Below are 19,546 nucleotides of genomic sequence, written 5' to 3'. Positions count from 1 at the left end.
GTGTTCCTGAGTCAACACAATTATTGTGCAAGATGCTTAAAATGAAACCAAGGGAGGTTCTTCAAAGTGATAATTAGAGGTTAACATGACTGAGCATGTGTTTAGATTTTTGGAAACCCCTTGCACAACATTCACACGTGGTCGTACAACTAGTCCTGTACTGGAAGAGCCTGTGGTCCAATCATTACTCTCAGAGTCAAACAAGCCTCTTGACTCCCACACAAATGAACTGAAGTTTACAATCCCAACATCTGCTTTGTAAATACAAGCTCTTGAATAACAAAGTGGACAGAATAATAGCCTTCATATCATCGCCAACATTGGTCTAAATATGTTTTATTTAGCAAAACATGATGTATAATCTGTCTAATGACAATGTATTCTGTAAAATCAAACACAATATGCTGTATTTTAAAAACTGTAAACTCAATAAAAAGTGATAATCTAAAGTGCTTTTGAAAAATAAACTTGATATATAAGACAGCAACCAAATCAATAATAAAAGTAATGCAATTATGCACAATAATACTTTTCTTTCACAGAGAAAGTCCAGTGTAAAAAAAATAAGAAGTTATAACAACATATAAAAACTGTAAAATAAAACTGATGTTACTGACATTTCATTGCTCCTCTGGTGAAATGATATCCATTCATTTACCAAACTAACCCTTCATCTAGTCAATGTCTTTTCTTAAATAATTTTTGGTAATAATGTTTGGAACAGCCATAACCCATTAATGAATCATACAGCATCCTATAAGCAACTTCTATCACCCTTCCAGACCCCAAACCTTCAGCGCTTTTTGAACCATATAAACTCTTCATATCAACACATGTCTGAAACTTTCTCATCTTCATACTGTATTCCTTTACGTGTCACTTCCTGTTCAACGGCATCCTCACAAGACCAAGACTGGGAATCCTTAAGCTCAATTTTGGACTGATACAACTCAGCATGTTGAATCTACACCTGCAGTGGATGCTTGTATACACTCAAAAGAAACATCCTCTGTTTCCTTCACATATTTAAAAAACAGCAGACAAGTCTTTCTCGTAAAGTTCATCTCTTTTTCCTCTGCTGCCGAAGCACCTTTCTCCGTTTCAGGATCAAGTCGTGGAGTCTTTCCAGGCCTTCCTTGAGCCCGTCTCCTATGATGGCGCATGCTGGCTGCAGGTGCCATGGTGTTGCAGGGCCCAGTTCTTTCAGAGCCAGCAACTTCTCAATTTCAGCCAGTCCAAGAGAGTGTCTCAAGTCCTGTTTGTTAGCCACCACCAGGAGGGGCACGCCTTGGTTTTCAGAGGTCTTGGCGATTTTATGGAGCTCTGTCTTTGCCTCCTCCATGCGCTCTGCATCCACAGAGTCCACCACGAATATGATGCCGTCCGTGCATCTCGTGTATGACTTCCACAGAGGGCGTAGCTTCTCCTGACCACCAACGTCCCAGAAGTGGAACGTCACAGTCCGATGGCCACCCAGGGACACTTTGACCTTCTCTGCATTGAAACCTTTGGTGGGCACCGTGTTCACAAACTCATTGAACTGCAGACGGTACAAGACAGTGGTCTTCCCTGCAGAGTCCAACCCGAGGATGGCGATGTGAAAAGACTGGAAGAACGGGATGCTTGACAGCATGCTAGGTTGTTCCGACAATCCATTCCCCATCTTTCCTCATGGGGAAGGATTGGTGATTTGGGAGATTCGATCCACCTGTCCAACAATAATCCTCAGAGTTGCTTATATTCCAAAATGACTGCAGCAATTACCTGAAAGCATATTGCACGTTATTAAAGTTGAAACATAGGTTTCCATAGACAGTAGCACTTAAAAGCTGCACTAATCAATAGTTTTATATTAAGAGTGGAGCAAATGATGATAGGTAATGAGCAAAATATCATTTGTACTGATGAACCCACTGAGAATTAAAACCCCACTGTTGTTGACCTCAGCTCTTTTAGCTTATAGTTTAGTTTTCTAGCCTGCAAACTACATAACTCAACAACCTTGTCTGGGACAAGGCTGGTTGTCTGGGAGGCTGCTGTTTTCAGCAAAAACACTTTGTAAAACCTTCTGAACACTGGCTGCCCAGCACCATATGGCAGACAAAATTAGTGACGAGTCCATGAACATTGTGAAGAATGTAGCGGGCTAAAGAGACAGACATTTTTCTCAGGAGTGATTGGACACCAACACAGAGTAAAATGAGAATGACTACTAGACTTGTGGTTGTCACACTAACAGAAACATAACTCAAAATTCATGCTTAAGTTGCTCCATATCAACTAGAAAAGGTGACTATTTGCTAACATGTTCTACATGACAACTTGACAAGGTTATATAATATGTATGATGTTATGTTTTTACCCACATGGCCTAAAAAAGGGTCATTAGCTTTGGTGAGGCCATATGTACAGCAGAAATACATGCAAATTACCTTGTGAGCAGTACAAATAGCATTTATTACATTAGCCAACAGAACAAATAGAATATTTTTGACTTATTTTGCTGATATAAAAGTGTGATGACATTACCCTAGTCAATTACACATTGGCTAGGGATGACTGCTAGTGTTGAAATTAATGGCTGTCCATAAAGACACATAAAAGGGTATTTATTTTTCCTATCACTTAGTCAAACTACATGTTTGTGCATCAGTTACTATATAAAACAGCTGTTATGATTTATAAGATTTTTGACCTGCATGTTGTATTCATTCTGATATCTCAAAGTCAAAATTATACTGATTTATTACCCTGCTTGAACAGAGCAAAAACGCTACCAAAGGTGCCATGACAGAAATATACTTGATAAGGAGTTCACAGCTACTAAAATGTACTACATAGGAATGAATGCCACCTTGTTACAATAAATTGAATCCATGGTATCACTGTTACATTCCTATGGGGATAAACTATGGTAGTATCCTTGTTAATGGTATTACATGCTAAATAATTACATGACTATAATTACTCAGTGATTTATGTGGATAGCTTTCTCAGGTGGATGTTGCACTAAAATTACAGAGGGCTGACACCTTGAATAAAACAAGTATTTACATGGCAGGTGAACACACACATGCACATTTAGACACACACACAGCTCAGTTACCTACCAGTCTGTAGCCACAAAATTAAACCTGCACTGAACAGAAACACGATTCCTCCAGCCTCTAACAACCTTTAGATATTTAAGCCCTGCTGTATTTCCACCTGAGAGACTGAAAAACCCTCGCTAGACACGGTCAAACACTCCCAGTCTGTCGTCGGCGCCCTGTGTGGATCCACCGCTCATGACACTGCTGCTGTGTGTGTGTGTTTGTGCCAGCTCTGGATCAACGCCCACACGGACAATGCGGGATCATGTGATTGGTTCGAACGCTTCCCTCTCTGTCAGCTGATTGGCTAAGACAGCTGTCAGTCACGAGTCTAGCCCGGGAACCAAGGACACCTGTTGCTCAGTCGTGTCTGTCACACCATTTTACGTTTTTTCGTTATTTTCTCACGTCAACATTTCGGTGCTGTTGAGCTGCAGACAGGTTGTAGCCAGCGTGTGTAAACTCAGTGTTATTGCTAATGGAAACTGAGGAGGCTAGTTAATTCCCACGAGAGAAAAAATGAATGAATGAACGAAGTTTAAACTCCCATTTTTGACAACGTTCATGACAAATTGTGTGCTTGCATGAACATGCAGATATATATGGAAGCCCATTTCCGCCAATGTGATAGGAAAATGAATCATGTAAGTCAATATAATGAAAAACTTTCTCTAAATACTGACTAATTTTCTCAAAATAATGACTTATCACCTCAAAATAATGATTTTAACTCAAAATAATAAGATACTATCTCAAAATAATGACTTAGTAACTCTAAATAATGAGATATCCTCTCAAAATAATAACTTAGTAACTCAAAATGAGATACTCTCAAAATACTGGCTAATAGAAACTCAATAAAATGAGAAACCTTCTCAAAATAATGACTTAGTATCTCAAAAATATTGACATACGAATAAGTCACAAGATAAGTAATTATTTTTTAAATGCTTTCTCTTTATTTTGAGAACGTTTTTCATTATAATGACTATTATAGTCATTATAATGAAAAACGTTATTGTAAAGTATATATGTATAGTCAGACTATACAGAGAAGGCGTCTATGGGAGAAAGTATAAACCTGAGGTGCCTGAATCCCTGGCGTTGTTTTGTAGTCCATTCGCGTTGTTTTTGTAGTCCTTTACTGAACCGTATAAACACATAGTCAGATAGTAGCCTGATAGTAAACTGTGGAGCTGTTTGCTCCACAGTTTGGACATTTGTAATCGCTTAAAAGTCAAATTAAAACTTACCGTAGATGCAAGCTCGACGAGTCAGCCCGTTTTCCCTTTTCTGTCCGTGTGTGTGTGTACGTGTGTGTGTGTGTACGTCCTGCAGAAAACAGCACCGCCCCTCATTCATTCGCGTGTTTTTGTTTAAAATGATTGGTCAGAGGGAAAAAAAAGCACCACAGCCCCTCTGCAGCCCACCATGCATGAAGTATAACAAACAGTGACCGCCTTACATAACCTGCCTTTGATTTAGGTCATATGTAGTGGGTTTTCACTTGTTTATTTTTCACACAGATATACTGTACTATATAACACACAAAACATAGAGTTTAAATCAGCCACAACAATAAACAACCATGTATCATATAAACGATAGTTATTATGTCCATTCTGTTAGGTATTTAACTATAAGGGTTTTTTGTTAGATTTTTTTTTTAATTTAAAAGGGCTGCTACTAAAGATGACTTAATATCCATTTTATTTATTTATTAACATTTTTTAATATATCTAATTAATTGATTTGTTGGTTTATAAAATGTCAGAAAGTGGTGAAACATGTCGATCACTCTTTACTTAAAGCCCAATGTAAATGTATTTTTTTTGTCCTGACTATCAGTCCACAACCCAAAGATATTTATTGTCATTGACTAAGAAAATACATTATTGATGCTGAGAAAGGAAATTTGTATATTACACCACTTCAGGAAACAAGGAAAATAGACAAGAAAGTAAGTAAACATGTAAATGATTATCAAAACAGCTGGCGATTAATTTAATAATTGACAACTAACCAATTAATCAACTAAGCAGCTCCACAGCTATTATTTGAGGTATTCAACTATTTATCCATTCATTCATACAGTTAGTTTATTACATACAAATATCCAACTAATATGTCGTAATATGATACTGTAGTCTAAATTTAAAGTCATATAGTTCCCTTTATAAAAATCAAAACTACAGAAACAAGATAAAATCAAAACAGTGATGTAATTAGTATTTTTTGCTGAGAATGGTTAAACTTTTGGCAGACTTATGATTCATATGTTTAATTTGTTTGTTGATTTGTTTTCCTTCTTGTTGATGTTTTGTTTCAGGCTGTGTACATTTTTTTCCTGATTGGCACAAGACTTTTACACAGTACTGTAAAGAAGAATAACACAAGCAAATAACATATTTATTATCCCTGCTGCAATAAACATTTCACATGAGATGGAAGATTTTATTGCTTTATGAAAAGGATCACAGGGTATTAAAATAAGAAAAACATACAGCAGCCTTTGGGGTCATGCGGTTTAATGCAGCGACTGATATTCTTTTGAATTTATATTTAGTGTGTGAGTTATGCACAGAGTCACAGATGGTCATTTAAAGCAGCTATTTCAGATATGCTGCGAACATGTGCAGGCTTCATGTGTTTATATTTCTTGGGTTACTGAATGAGCAGCTGTCAGTGGACCAGTGAGGCTTCTCAAAGCGGTTCATGACACCACAGTCACTGCATGTCTTCTGCCATCATCTTCAAGCTAAAATAATCTCTAATGATGCAATTTTTTCATTTTTTGTGCTTGCAGCTGTGTTACCACCAGGCGGGGAGTTCCGGTCCTCTGAAATGAGGCCAACGCGGAAGTAACTTAAAACTGCATTCTATCAAAACGCCACCAGGGGGCGACCGTTTTGGTGTCAAAAGTCTCTATACAAGTCAATGGAGAATTCACCACTGATGGGCAGTAACGCGTTAGAAGTAACGCGTCTGATTACTTTTTTCAAGTAACGAGTAAAGTAAGGGATTACAATTGCAAAAACAGTAATTACATTACTGTTATGTTCCCGCAAGCAGGCTGCGTTACTGAACCGTGATTTTGTTTGTGAGACTGTCTCATGACAATCAGTATGAGCGGGGCGACGTCAGTGGTAAACGACACGTGTGTAGATCAACAACAGATAACATGAAGTGCGGGAGAGAGCAGGACCATGCAGCATTTAATGCTTGGAAGTACCAACATTACTTTGAGTTTGACTCAGTAAAAAGTGACAAAAACATTAGCGTCCGCTGTACACTCTGCGTGGGAAGAAAACTTTTATCTACAGCGAAAAATTCCACCTCAAATCTGAGCAAGCACCTAGCAAGCCGGCACAGGAATGTGAAACTCATTGAGAAACCCCCGGATCCCCCCACTGACATGACCGATGCGGCTACCACATCCAATTCCACCGGGCAAACCTCAGACGGCCCCTCTCCTGCTAAACAGGTGAAAATAGACTTAAGAGCGACAGGACTTAGTGCCGCTGAACTGAAGAAGCTCGTCGCTGGCTATATTGTCGAGGACATGTTGCCCATTTCCACTGTAGACTCTGAATCATTCCGACGCATCGTAGAAAAATTACCGACCGACTGTTAAAATATGCAAATGTTAATAATTCAGAATACAGTCAGGAGAGACTTTGATTTTAATTATTTTATTGCTGTATTTTATTTACATCTATTCAAATGAAGGCGTATAAACACAAAAAATAATTTTATTTTATATGCAAATAGAAATAGAAAAATAGAAAAATATAAGTTAACAGAAGAAAGACTTGCTTTATTTTATTTGAATATGGTGGAATGTGCAGAAAATAGGTTTAAATGTTCAACAATTTTCTTCAAGTCAGAGACTGTTGCATTTAATTTAATTTGTGCTTGATGCAATGTGCATAAAGTTAAAAGATTGAAACTAATAAAACAAGTTTTGAAAAAGAGACTGTTTCATTTGATTCAATTGTATATGATGGAATATGCAGAAAGAATAGAATTAGGCTGAAAGGTCTATTGCTTTATAGCATATTCAGGTTGTGCATCATGTTTTTGAAAAGTAACTAAGTAAAGTAATTATTAAAGTAACTAATTACTTTTGAAAATAAGTAATCAGTAAAGTAACTGGATTACTTTCTTGAAGAAGTAATCAGTAACTAATTACGTTTTCCAAGTAACTTGACCAACACTGGAATTCACCAACTTTTCACTTGATTTCTAACCTTAGTAAACGTTTTCAAAATGTGTTTATGGTCTCATTCGCTAGTTTAAAGCTTTCTTCAATGCAGTATGATGTTCATTTGTGAAATTTTGGCCTCCCTGATTTTATATTTGAGGATAAAGCAGGGTATGCATTAGGGCGTGACTACGTCGTGATTGATTCTCCGGTTCAGGAGGGTGGACAGATAGACTGTATGAAAATAGCCGTGAACTTGTTTGGCACCGACAGTTTTCTCTGGAGTTTTGTGGTTATAGTTAGTCGTAACAGCTAACTTGGTTAGTATCACCAGGTTGCCGGTGTAGACTGTGGTAGATCCAGCCCTTGCAACCTACCCCGCTCTGCCTCATGCCCCTCCTGATGCCGATATAAGTAGAATCCGTGTTTTTTTTTTCCCGGCATGCACCTGAAATGTTCAAGATGGCGCTGCTCAGATCCGATACTATTGGCCTCCGGGCAGCAGTCAACAAACCAATGGGTGACGTCACGGTTGTTACGTCCATTTCATATATACAGTCTATGGTTACCACTCACTGTAACGGTTTTTATTTTATACTGTATTGAAAGAGGACAGAGCGGGGGAGGTTGCGAGGCCTGGATCTACCACAGTCTACACCGGCAACCTGGTGATGCTAACCAAGTTAGCTGTTACGACTAACTATAACCACAAAACTCCAGAGAAAACTGTCGGTGTGAAACAAGTTCACGGCTATTTCCTGCAGTCTATCTGTCCGCGCTCCTGAACCTGTGAATCAATCAACCTGTCAATCAGACGTAGCCACGCCCTAATGCATACCCTGCTTTATCGTCAAATATAAAATCAGAGAGGCCAACATTTCACAAATAAACATCATACTGCATTGAAGAAGGCTTTAAACTAGTGATTGAGACCATACACACATTTTGAAAATGTTTACTGAGGTTAGAAATCAAGTGAGAAGTTGGGGAATTCTCCATTGACTTGTATAGAGACGGAAGTCCTTTTGACACCAAAATGGTCGCCCCCTGGTGGCCTTTTGATAGAATGCAGTTTTAAGTTACTTCCGCGTTGGCCTCATTTCAGAGGACTGGAACTCCCAGCCTGATTGAAACAAACACACTTTGTAGCGATGTGGTAATAAAACATAAAAACTTCAGTATGTGTTGTAATATGTGCTGTGATATCAAATTCAGATGTAATTTGTTGTAAATAGACTAAAACATGCAAAGTCATTGTTGTGGTCCTAAACAGCGTCTTATACTCTTACTTCTGTTTCACCATGTTGTACGATCACAACTGTATTTTGTTGAGTTTTATCCCCTTTTCCTGTTTGTATAGTCTATAATTTGAAGGAAAACAAATACATATGCATGTTACACTAAAAAAAATACATTTTAAAAAAGAGATTTATGATCTGTTTTTCCAGGAGTTTGAGAGTTTCTCTTCCACGCGGTCCAAGAATGCACTGTAGGTCCCTCGTCTTCGTCGGTGTCTCTGTGAAGCAGACACTCAGAGTCAGTACAGGTGTAACTTAAAATAGTTGTAATTGTTGCAATCAAACTGTTCCTGTTAGGTAGCATTCGGGAGCTGGCCTATTAGAGCAGAGTGGGCTCATTGGGAGGGGACCCTTAAAGAGACAGGAGCTAAAACAGCCTGTTAAAGACAGAGGCTGAACTCAAAGGGCTGCATAAAGGGCCAGTATAAGATAAACAAGGAGTTTTTTGAACTGTAAATCATGCAGAGATATTTCAGTAGAGCGTCAGAATATAAATATAGACCTGGAAATGTGTATATTATGTCCCCTCTAAAAGCAATATAACATGTTTTTTTTGTTTTGTCATTGATATACTGTTATAATGTTGGCTGTCTATGTTAACTTAAAAGATCCAAAACTTGAGGTGAACATATGTAAAGATGCTCCTTGAAAGTAAAAAGCTAGGGCTCCAGAGTAAAAATATTAACCTGGAAATGTACCTCTAACAATGTTTTACAGTAATCACAGTTTTTACAGCACACAATGTGTGTATACTGTACATTATTGTGGTTTGTTTTTTCATTAAATATAAGAGAATATTAGAATATTAGAAGTGGCTTTTTATGTAGCTGTGATGTTGCAACACCATCTACTGACTGTGTAGGAAGCTGATTTTGGAGGCCAGGGCTGGTGAGGGAGCATGAGCCTTTCATCCCATCTGGGCTCTGCAGGTTTAAAGGTGTTCATCTTTGTCTTGGTGTCCCTCAAACTTAAGTCTGACTCTGATCTGGTGGTGCGCACTGGAATAGAAAAGATATTCATTTATTAATCTGTTGGGGCAGACTTTGTATTCAACAATGTACGGAAACAAGCTTTTGACTGAATAAGACTAAACAAAAATCCTGTTGAGTGAAACAATCAACTTGTGATCATATAACAGGCTTTTTTTTTCCTTTTGCGTGCTGACATTGGCACAACATGCGTTTATTCAATGACTGGTGGTGGCACAGTTTAGAAGTAAATTCAGACTACAAGAGTCTGAGAAAAAGCCACAGCCACAGTTATCTAAAGGAAAATAAATGAAATGTCAAAGTTGAACCACTTACTAATGTCCAAGTGCCTTAATCTTAAATTCAGGTTACCAGGGTCCCTCTCATATGCAGTTACTATATCTGGAAGGTCTTCATCAAGCTGAAGAGAGGAGATAAAAAAAAAAAATTCTTCAGGTTAATCTTTTGTGTTTATCGCCATCCAGTGGTCAAACTAAACATTACAACATGCTTTCCTTTCTTCTAGTTAGTCTAGTCTTTATATTTGTCATTATTTTGTTTTGAAGATACACAACAAGCAATAGAAGAAGGTCTACTCATAGTTTCTGTTTACAGACACTTACCGGTCTGAAGTTATGAAGTTTGTGGTTCTTGAAATGCCCAGAAGGATATTTCCCCTTCTTTACAAACATAAGTTCAGAAGCCAGAGCATCAGGAGGTCGATATGATGTGATGAACTTTGGAGAGTCTTTCCTTTTGTGATTCTCATGTAAAATATTTGGTAGAAATATTCCAATTCTCCGCTTTGTTTCACTTGGTTGTGATACAGCTGGATTCACACACGGCTTTCTTTCTTTCTTTTGAGGAATTGACAGAGACCTGTACAGTTTAAGAGAGAAATCTGGTGGCTTGATGCTCCACACGTCACCTCGGCTCTCAGCCTCCGGGAGCGTGAACCATTTGCTTCTTGCAAAGTAGACGTCCTGACTTGCAGAGAACTGTATTTTGTCCTCAAAGCAGACTGAGGACAGTGGATGCAACAAACCATATGGAACCATTTTGACTTGTTGATGGACAAAGAAGTTACCTGCTTACCTTGAATTTCATTTAGATATTTCTCCTGGCCTGTCACTTCTACACAAGTTTAAATCCACAGAGTTTGAGGTTGAACTGCAGCCCCAGGAGAAAGTATCAGACAGTGTGGCACAAGAGCTGATTGCAGACACAACACATAAAAAGTGCTGCTTGGTAACCAGCTCTTTTAGTCTTAACAAAAAGAATTAAGTGGGCTGAGCTCAGTTGGACATTTAACAAAAGCAGAACACTTAGCAACAGTGCAAACAATGTGCCCTCTGAGGAGCAATGCAGCTTTTAAAAACCAATGAAAACAAATTCTGTGTTTATTTCTAATCTTTAAATTTTAAATTTTAAGGTTTACATTTATAAATCTCACATCTGGCATACACTCTCATCCACAGCAACATGTCGTTCAGTGATGATTATGAAAACATCATCAGACCATCACAAGTGAACATGGATATTTGCCAGTGTGAGATCAGTTCAAGTGCTCCAAATGCCTCAAGAAGTAAACCTTTACTGGATTAACAAACTCCAAATCCTAAACGTATTCCTGTTTAGGATAGTACACAGTACAGTAAGGAGTCATGGTTTCCTTGCTATAGAAAACTGAGAGGGAACCACAAATTAGCTGCACTGACTTTATTTAATTATGATGTTGGTTGATATTAGTAATTAAATAAAGTAAGTCAGAGGCAGTGTGCAGGATATCTGGTTCCAAATTCAGTTTACAGTTTAGAGGTTTTTGTCCTGCACTCCCATCATTAAGATTTTATGTTACGCAAGAACTTTGGAGAAGTTATTGCTTAAGGAAGAAAATGTTTTGTCTTTTCAGATTTTGTAGAAACTACAGATTTTGTAAAAACACATAGAAACACTGTTTAACCTGTCACATTGTGGGGAGTCATCTTCCATCTGAGGTATTCAAAAGACTTACTGCAATTTTAAGGTTAAGACTTTGTTTTTGGTTAAAGTAGAAATACGTTAAGCTTAGTGTAATGTTTAGACATGTAGCAGTAAAAGTTAATGCTGCTATGTTTCACTGGGATTTGTTTAATTTTTCCTTTATTTAACAAGTAAACATCTCAAAAACTCAATTTCTCAGCTAATAGAGCAGCATAAAAAACATAGTTTCAACAAAAACAAACAGGCTAAGACAAATGCTACAGGCTATGAAAGAATATAGACAATATCCAGTTAAGATGCATAAGCAGTCATGTATTTACAAAACTAAAACCAGAAAACACAAATTTAGAAGTAAATGCATGTTATTCCAGGAGTAAGGAGCAGAACATAAAAGCAAGGAATGTCTCATAATCCTACCAACAAAAACTTGTGTTGTCAGAACAATATTTAAGATCCTATAACCACATACAATTTTAATTATTGCATATGGCTTTTAAGGTTGAAGTAAATCTTCAGGGAACTCATGAAAGTCTGTATATTGTTCTCACAAAAACAATTGTGTGTGTAATATTTAAATGACTCCACTAGATGGCAGCAGATACCATAATCAAGCAGCTTTTTAGCTATTTACAGTTTTTTTGACAGAAGCAGACAGTTCAGTCACCTCACTAATTCTGTTTTTATAAAATAATTGTAAAGTTTAGACTGAGTAAAGAGGTAAAATGCAGCAAAGAAAGCAGTAGGATCCATTCAGTGGCCTTTTGGCAGTGAAGAGGTGAACACACTGTCATGTAGACTGAGAGGAACAATGGTTGAGGTTTGGCCACCTGACTTTAAATCCATCTGAAAGTCCTGAAATAAACAGTCCTGGTAACTCAGTGTTCTACAGTATAATGAATGCTTACGTACGCAGAGACAGGCTCGGACTTGGCATGCAGAGATGATGCTTCTTCCAGATTCCATGCATGCTGCAATCGCTCTGGATGAAAGCTGTTTAATGTCTGCTACATAAGACATTTTTACAGACTAAACCTCCCATAAAAGTTAGAGAAATAGTCTGGAAAGGAGATTGTAGTAAAAGGGAAAAGATGCTGTTTTTCCTTCATGCTTTATTGATTAGTGTAGAACATCTGGCTTCTGAAGTGATCAAATCTCAATATACATAAATATAGAAAACATTACAGCATAGCAAATGTTTTTCTTTTTCCCCTCAATTATAAATATGGTGGGTTGATACTGTAACCTTTCTTTTATTTTAGACATAGGGGATGACATGCAGCTCCCTCTATGTTGAAGTCCCTGCGTGCTATTTATGACTCATCACTGACATTTATCACTGATGATCCCATCCATATCATGATATTATAATTATTACTATATACTATTATTATAATTACGATTAAAATCAGTTTCTGTTTCACTCTCAGTGCTTTCAGCTACCCCATTTCCAGCTACAGCAACTACTTTCAGCAACAAAAAAAGCCACTGCACACTACCTGCCCAACATCAAACATCGACAGTGGAGCATTTATCAGCTAAAACAGCAGATATCTCCTTCAGGAGTCGCTAGAAACCAAAACAGAGCTAGAAGGAGAGACAATATTGAACTTACATTCAGCAGGTTGGAAAGAAAAACAACTACAAATGAATGCTAATATTGCTCTATATCTGCTGGATGTATAAATAAACAGGTTCACGTTCAGAGCCAAATAAAATGGAGCTTTAAATAATAGATACACATATGTATATATGAAGACAGTACAGAATGAGTGTGTTGATTAAAATAATACCATATAGAATGAAACATCTTTTTTCATAGGTTTGTTTGTATGGTTGCTCTAAACAATGATAACTGCGCTGATGACCACACTGTGTGTAGAAAAGTGTGTGACTTTTTCTGACTTCATGATGAGCCGCTTTCTTTTTAGTTTTGAGCTATTGTAAGTTATTCAGGATGTCGGGAATCCTTTAAAAATGTAGTTGTTTGTTTGTCACTGTGCTAATTTGCTATGAGAGGTCATAGTGGTAGAAAAACAGAAGCTTTAGAAAGGCAGAGGAGAGACCCTCATGTAAACACTGATCTGTATGCCAGAGAGTTTATCCAGACAGTTGTTGCAGCAGTCACTTTGTTTGTACCGACTTGGACAGCTGACACAAGGGGGCAAAGGCAACAGGAAATCCGAGCTGAGACCAAACAGCGCCTGTGAAGGAGCTGACCCGCCTGCTCCTGTAAAACCAGGAGCCTCCACCTTCATAGGCTCCTTTCGACCTCTGGCCCCACAGCTCCGTGTCGGAAAAAGACCTGCTATTGTATCCAGTGACATTTACAGCCACCGTGCAATCAGTGGTTTGGCTGAAACAATTATGGGAGCCTTTTGTCAGACGTGACAGCCTGAGATGCTACTTTTGACCCTGCTTCTCAGTGGCCTCAAAGTCGTCTCTGTGGCACTCAACAACATGATGGTGCCTAATTGCATCGAAAAAACACCACAGATAAATCAGCCTGCAACACACAGAAGCTTATAAATTATGGAACTGCTGAAGGAAACAGAAACAAGCTGAGACTATCCAAAGCTAAGCTGAAGACATGGTTCCCCACATACTGGTCTCATTAATGGACTCTTTTCCAACGTCTGACTTTGTGTCAGGACCGCCATCTGTTTTTACTGTTGTTTGAACATCAACATTAAAGCATGAGAGGATTTCTGGTTTTTGCCATCACTGCCCATCCCCTCAAATCAGACGCTCTTCCTTCCTTTTTGCTCTTTGCTTTCATCTGGGCTCAGACGGAGGAGGGGAGTATGCTGTAAATCAAAAGATGTTAAATTTGGTAAATCCTGAAATGTAATACATGTGGATAAAACAGACACAGAATTTGTAATGCTGATTTCATTCATACATGTTTTTGATGAAGTTGCATTATTTACTTTTTATAACGCACCTTTTCCATAAATTTCCCACATCTACGTCAACTTCCATGAGTGATTCCCTATTTCTGGAGATTATTAAATCACTAGACAATAGCAAAAGCCATTGTACAGTACATTGCACATTAGTTTTGCTTGAATTCTGAAGTTAAAAGGTCTCATTTGTTGAAAACACAGCCTTTGTTCAGTATTTAAGCACTTGCAAACTTGCAAAAAGTAAACCTGAAGTTGTGTAACGTTTTTCTGGTCTAGATGAAATAGTTGCACTAAAATAAGCATCTTACTCAGGTTTCATTAGGACAAAAACAGCCAGACTAATCATAGTTGTATTTTTTTTACATATATTTCTAAGGAAAATTATTATGATTGTTAGATTATTAGATAGACCACATGTAGCAAGAACATATCTCTGTTGGAAAAAAGGAGATTGATTTGTTACTGCATAGACATTGTTTACATTGTTGGCAGATAGTGATGAGTGGTCAGTCTGGTTTGGGGCATGTGATGGGAGGATGGATGTCGGGGGCTGCAGCAGGAATAGCTCGTGTCATGACCCAGCTGCTCTGAGGTCACAAGTGTACTCGACAGTAACTAAACACAAAGCAGTTCCTTCTGCAGCAAAACTCAATCACAAAACAAACACAAACTCAGCAGTTCTGATGTGTTAAATGCATCCAACTTCACACTTAAGTACATTCAAAACGTTTACCAAAGAAAAAATTAAAATGCAAGACTGTTTCTAACAGCACAATTATTCCCAGTGTGTACCACAGGAGGTACTTCTGCAACCCATTGAATGGGCTAACCCAACTAAAGAATAAAGATTGTTATTTCATGCATGGTGCATTAGCTCAAAGTTAATAATCAACAGTTGAAATCGTTAGCTAAAAGCAACGGATAAAAGTTAAAGCAGTTTGATAAAAATAATCAGCTGAAAGTTATGATCAAACAGTTGAAATCATAAGGGAAAGTAATTGATAAACAGTTGAAATTGAGAACTAAAAGTTAAATTGTTGTATGTTGGTTATATGAACATATATTCTTACAATATGCATTTTATATCAATAATTGTGCTATATAAAACTTCCCACTGTGATGTTACTTTTACTTAAGTTTGGGATTTGAAAATGTGTCTGTATCCAAAATCCAAATCCAACTTTCTCCATCATACCACCTGACTGATTTAGATGGACCTTACTTTTCCCACTGTCATCAAAACATGATGCGCTTGTTAGCCAAGACAGTCGAGGAATCGTTGCAAGGTGTAGTCCAAATCTTCTCCACAGGGGCCCAACAAAGACAAGGGGAAGCTCATCACCTCAATGTGCTTGAGACCTAAAACAGAAGCACCTGCACCCTTTACTGAGAGTGAGCAGCCACAGGTGGGCTTTAAATCAGAGAGCTGGTTTAGTGCTGAATTATTCATTTCAGCTGATGTTTGTGATTCCTGCAGGCAATGGAGGGAGACACCACAACAAAGAAGACACAGAGGACAAACTTGGAAAAGTATTCATGTTCAGGCCTGCACAACATGATGTTGGAGGATTTACTGTACCTGGATTGTGAGCATGTTGGCTTGTTTCTGGTCCGACTGCTGTAAATCACAGGATCTGCGTTATTTAAATCGTCTACTGTAAGTGGATGAGCTTATATGCGAATCACTACATGCATGCATCATATATTTATTCATTCAAACCTTGAAAATCATTGAAGCTTTCCTTCTTTGCAATGAAACAAAAGACGTCTGGTTAAATAGACCCAAAGAGGACAATACTCAGTTAGACAGTTGCACACTGAGGTAAAGCAGTTTGAGGTCATAGTCTTGAATTGTGCAGGGGTAGTGAGAGTGTTGAAGATAACTCCACACATGTTTGGTGCACAAAAACTGAAAAACTTAAGGAAGATTATCCAAATTCAGAAGAAAAAAAGACCTGCAGGATTTGAACCATGAAACAGTTAGTACAGTGAGTTTGTTTGGGGTCCTGTCATCCAGTCCAGCATAAATGTTAGGCTGGTAAATGTCCAATGGAGGCTTTGTGGATGAAAAGATACAAGTGTTTATCACACATATGTGCCAGAGAGGAAACACCAACTATCAATCACTATAATAGTTACAAATGCAGAGAATTTGAAGTTGAGCTGTCAATGAATGATTTATTTGTGTTAGAGTCTGTTATTTTCCTGTGCCTCTCTTCTTGTGTTCTCCTTATGCACATTTTAAGACTTTTAAGTTGTGCAATCAGTTTTCCTGTCAGCGGTGTAGAGGTTACAGTAATTAAATACAGTTTGCATTCCCTGCATCATTTAGCTGATACCAAATTTCCCAGGAGACACTGAAGTGCTCCCACGTCTGCATAACTGATTATAATGAGAGAAAATTGCACAAAATTAGTTTGTGTGTAGATTAAAGTATTAAACGAGGTAATTATCCTAATTAGTTTACTGCTTTTTTTGCTCCTTGGGTGTAACTTGAAAGGTACAAACTCATGCATGACGTGAACTGTATGTATGTTAAATGTTCAGGCCACATAGATTTATATTTTCCATCCAGGGGGGCCAATTGAGATTTAATTGCTGGTTGTATAAGTCGAGGCATGAGGAGACAGGAAGAAAGTGGGTTAAGGTTTTCACCTGATGGCTATTCCAGGCTCTTACCAGGTTGATGGTCCAAGAGATTTATGAGGGAGGGGTTATATCCCTCCTCCGCCTGGGAGTAAAACAGGCGAGCGTCTCAACAAGACAGTCAGGCACCTTAATGTTGCACTGGGAGAAGTCTATGACCTGCACAGCTGTCAGCTTCCCATTAGTTCTCTTTAAATCTGCAGAAATAATTGTCCAAAGGTTTATTCATCGTTAATCACAGAATATTGTCTCACTGACTTTATTGAAACTTTACAGGTTACTTAAACTGTTCGCTTTATTTCAAAAATGGTCCTCCTGCCGATACTTAGCAAAATCATTGTTCTGGGTTTGAAGACACGAAGCTTCAGCAGTGTTTCTACAGACTTCCTGCAGAGCTGACTAACCACTTTGAACAGAGAGCCAAATCAGTTCAAGCTGCTCTCAGATAAGAAAACTATTGACAGTTAATTCATTAACAGATTAGTTGAACGGAAACTTATCCATTTATCATTTGAGTCACTTTCTGAGCAAAGATGCCAACCAGCCTCTTAAATGTTTGTTTTAAAATGCTTTCCTCTGTTTTAAATCATTGTAACTTTGTTTGGTTTGACAAAACAAGACATTTAAAGACATAATCTTAAGGTCTGTGATGGGGCATTTTTCATTATTTTTTCACATTCTTTGGATAACATGAGTAATCACTCAATTAAGAAAATAAATGGCAGATTAACTGATGATGGAAATAATTGTTAGTTGAAACCCTAACTTCTTGTAAAATGCAAATAAATGAGACAAGAACATCTGGAATATAATTGACTTTAAATTGATGATAATTTGATGACAGCAACCTCTTATCATATTAGCAAATAACTGTCTAAAACAACACACACTTTATTCCCTGCTTCTTCTTCCACTTCTCATCTAACATCTCTGATTAACTTCCACAAACTCGTATCTGAGCCACTTTATAAGGAAGCTCTGATTCTCCAAATTGCCTCCAGAATTCCCTACTATTCAGAATTGTGTTTCATATTTCCTCTCTGAAAAAGATCAGTTTCAGGTGTTGCACAGAACACTCAGCTCCAGCTCTCCAGCTCCTGCCGGTGAAACTCTATCCGAGGAGCATGGCTGCAGTTAAGCGTGAGAATGGAAACAAGCAGTTTGGAAAAGGACGTGAATGTGATATCTTGCTTATCCAAAATCCCACTCTTTGGCTGAGCCCATTTCCCTGCAGCATCTGTTTTAGTGGTTTGGAGTGGTGACTAATGAAATATCACTGGCAGGCCAATGGTTAGCCTACATGATTGGACCATCAGTCTGCTTCTTTCTCTCTTTAGAAATGGAGAAAAGAAATTTGAAGAGTTGTAAACACTGAAATTGAATCAGATTATTGATTTTAATTGCCTCAAAATAACAAGATTGATGAAATTTTGTTGTAAAGACTTGGCCAATACATAGGTGTTTTGGACATCCCTACTGTTTGCATAGTCATGGTGATTTAGCTCTATGGTGTCTCACCCCTGTAAATCTCTCTTTATGATATCACCAATGTAAATAAAATAGTTTTGGTAGTTTTTGCTTTTCAGTTCATGAAGTTTAAGTTTTCCCTTTGCACATCCTGATTACATACATTCCGACTTGTAAAAAAAACCTGTCAAAACAAATATTTGACTGTCCAGAATGAATGAGGATGTCCAACATTTTTAATCACCATATTTATGTATACATATTATATATTCATGTATTTCAGTGGTTAGCGTAATTCAAATGAAAGCTCCCAAATGTTCTTTGTTGTTAATTGATTCATCAAATGGACAGTAAATTGCTACTCTGATAGCTGAGTAATAGTTTAAGACATTAGAACGTCCCATTTCCTGCTTACAGCCTCTCAACTGTGATGTTTTGCTGCATTTTTTTTGTTGTCTTATGTGAAACTGAATATCTTTGAGTTTTGAACTGTTGCTCCAAAAACCCAAAGTCAAGCTCAAGATCTCACCTTGAAGCTTTTGGAAAGAGTAATTAGAAATGTAATAGACCAAATGATTCAACAACTAATTAAGAAAACATTCAGTAGATTGAAATAGTCTTAAATTACAGCTCTAGTACTATTTTATCATGCATAAGTGCCTTGCATAATATAACTTGTTATATAACCAACAGCAAACAAATACTTGGGCCTGAAATGAAAGATGACATATTTTGATCTTTCACAACTGAATTTAAAGTATTTTCTAGTTGTTCTACAGCCAAGAGTCCTGCAGCTCGGTGGCAGATGTGTGCAGAGGTTTGGAGGTGTGGGTCATGGGAAGGTGCACCGCTGATGCTCCTCCTTTGTGATGCTGCAGCCTGCAGCAGTCTGTGGTCAGCCGCTGCAGTCCGGCGTGTCGCATTAGCCGACAAGCGTCTTCAATCCTGCAACAACAAGTGACTTTAACAAGCCGTGAAGTGTCTG

At 37.9% G+C, this 19,546-nt stretch overlaps 2 protein-coding genes across 3 annotated transcripts; both read right to left on the bottom strand.

The window, feature by feature from the left end:
- Nucleotides 1-320: 320 nt before the first annotated feature.
- arl4aa (ADP-ribosylation factor-like 4aa) lies at nt 321-4,401 on the bottom strand. Of its 2 annotated transcripts, none has more exons than XM_062422256.1 (2): nt 4,346-4,401; nt 321-1,764 (listed from the first exon to the last, which is right to left on the bottom strand). In XM_062422256.1, the coding sequence occupies exon 2, from the start codon at nt 1,661-1,663 to the stop codon at nt 1,061-1,063; it is 603 nt and encodes a 200-aa protein (XP_062278240.1). In that variant the 5' UTR covers nt 1,664-1,764; nt 4,346-4,401; the 3' UTR covers nt 321-1,060. The 2 variants fall into 2 exon arrangements, with proteins under 2 accessions (XP_062278240.1, XP_062278239.1); XM_062422255.1 differs by lacking the exon at nt 4,346-4,401 and adding an exon at nt 3,111-3,502.
- Nucleotides 4,402-8,725: 4,324 nt separating this feature from the next.
- Nucleotides 8,726-10,620, bottom strand: si:dkey-30e9.6 (uncharacterized protein LOC564083 homolog). The gene is made up of 4 exons (XM_062423147.1): nt 10,186-10,620; nt 9,935-9,983; nt 9,450-9,592; nt 8,726-8,812 (listed from the first exon to the last, which is right to left on the bottom strand). The coding sequence occupies exons 1-4, from the start codon at nt 10,618-10,620 to the stop codon at nt 8,726-8,728; spliced, it is 714 nt and encodes a 237-aa protein (XP_062279131.1).
- Between the last annotated feature and the right edge of the window lie 8,926 nt (nt 10,621-19,546).

Source organism: Scomber scombrus, chromosome 7, assembly GCF_963691925.1.
Source record: "Scomber scombrus chromosome 7, fScoSco1.1, whole genome shotgun sequence".
Classification (NCBI taxonomy): domain Eukaryota; kingdom Metazoa; phylum Chordata; class Actinopteri; order Scombriformes; family Scombridae; genus Scomber; species Scomber scombrus.
This window is presented reverse-complemented; position numbering and strand designations above follow the sequence as displayed.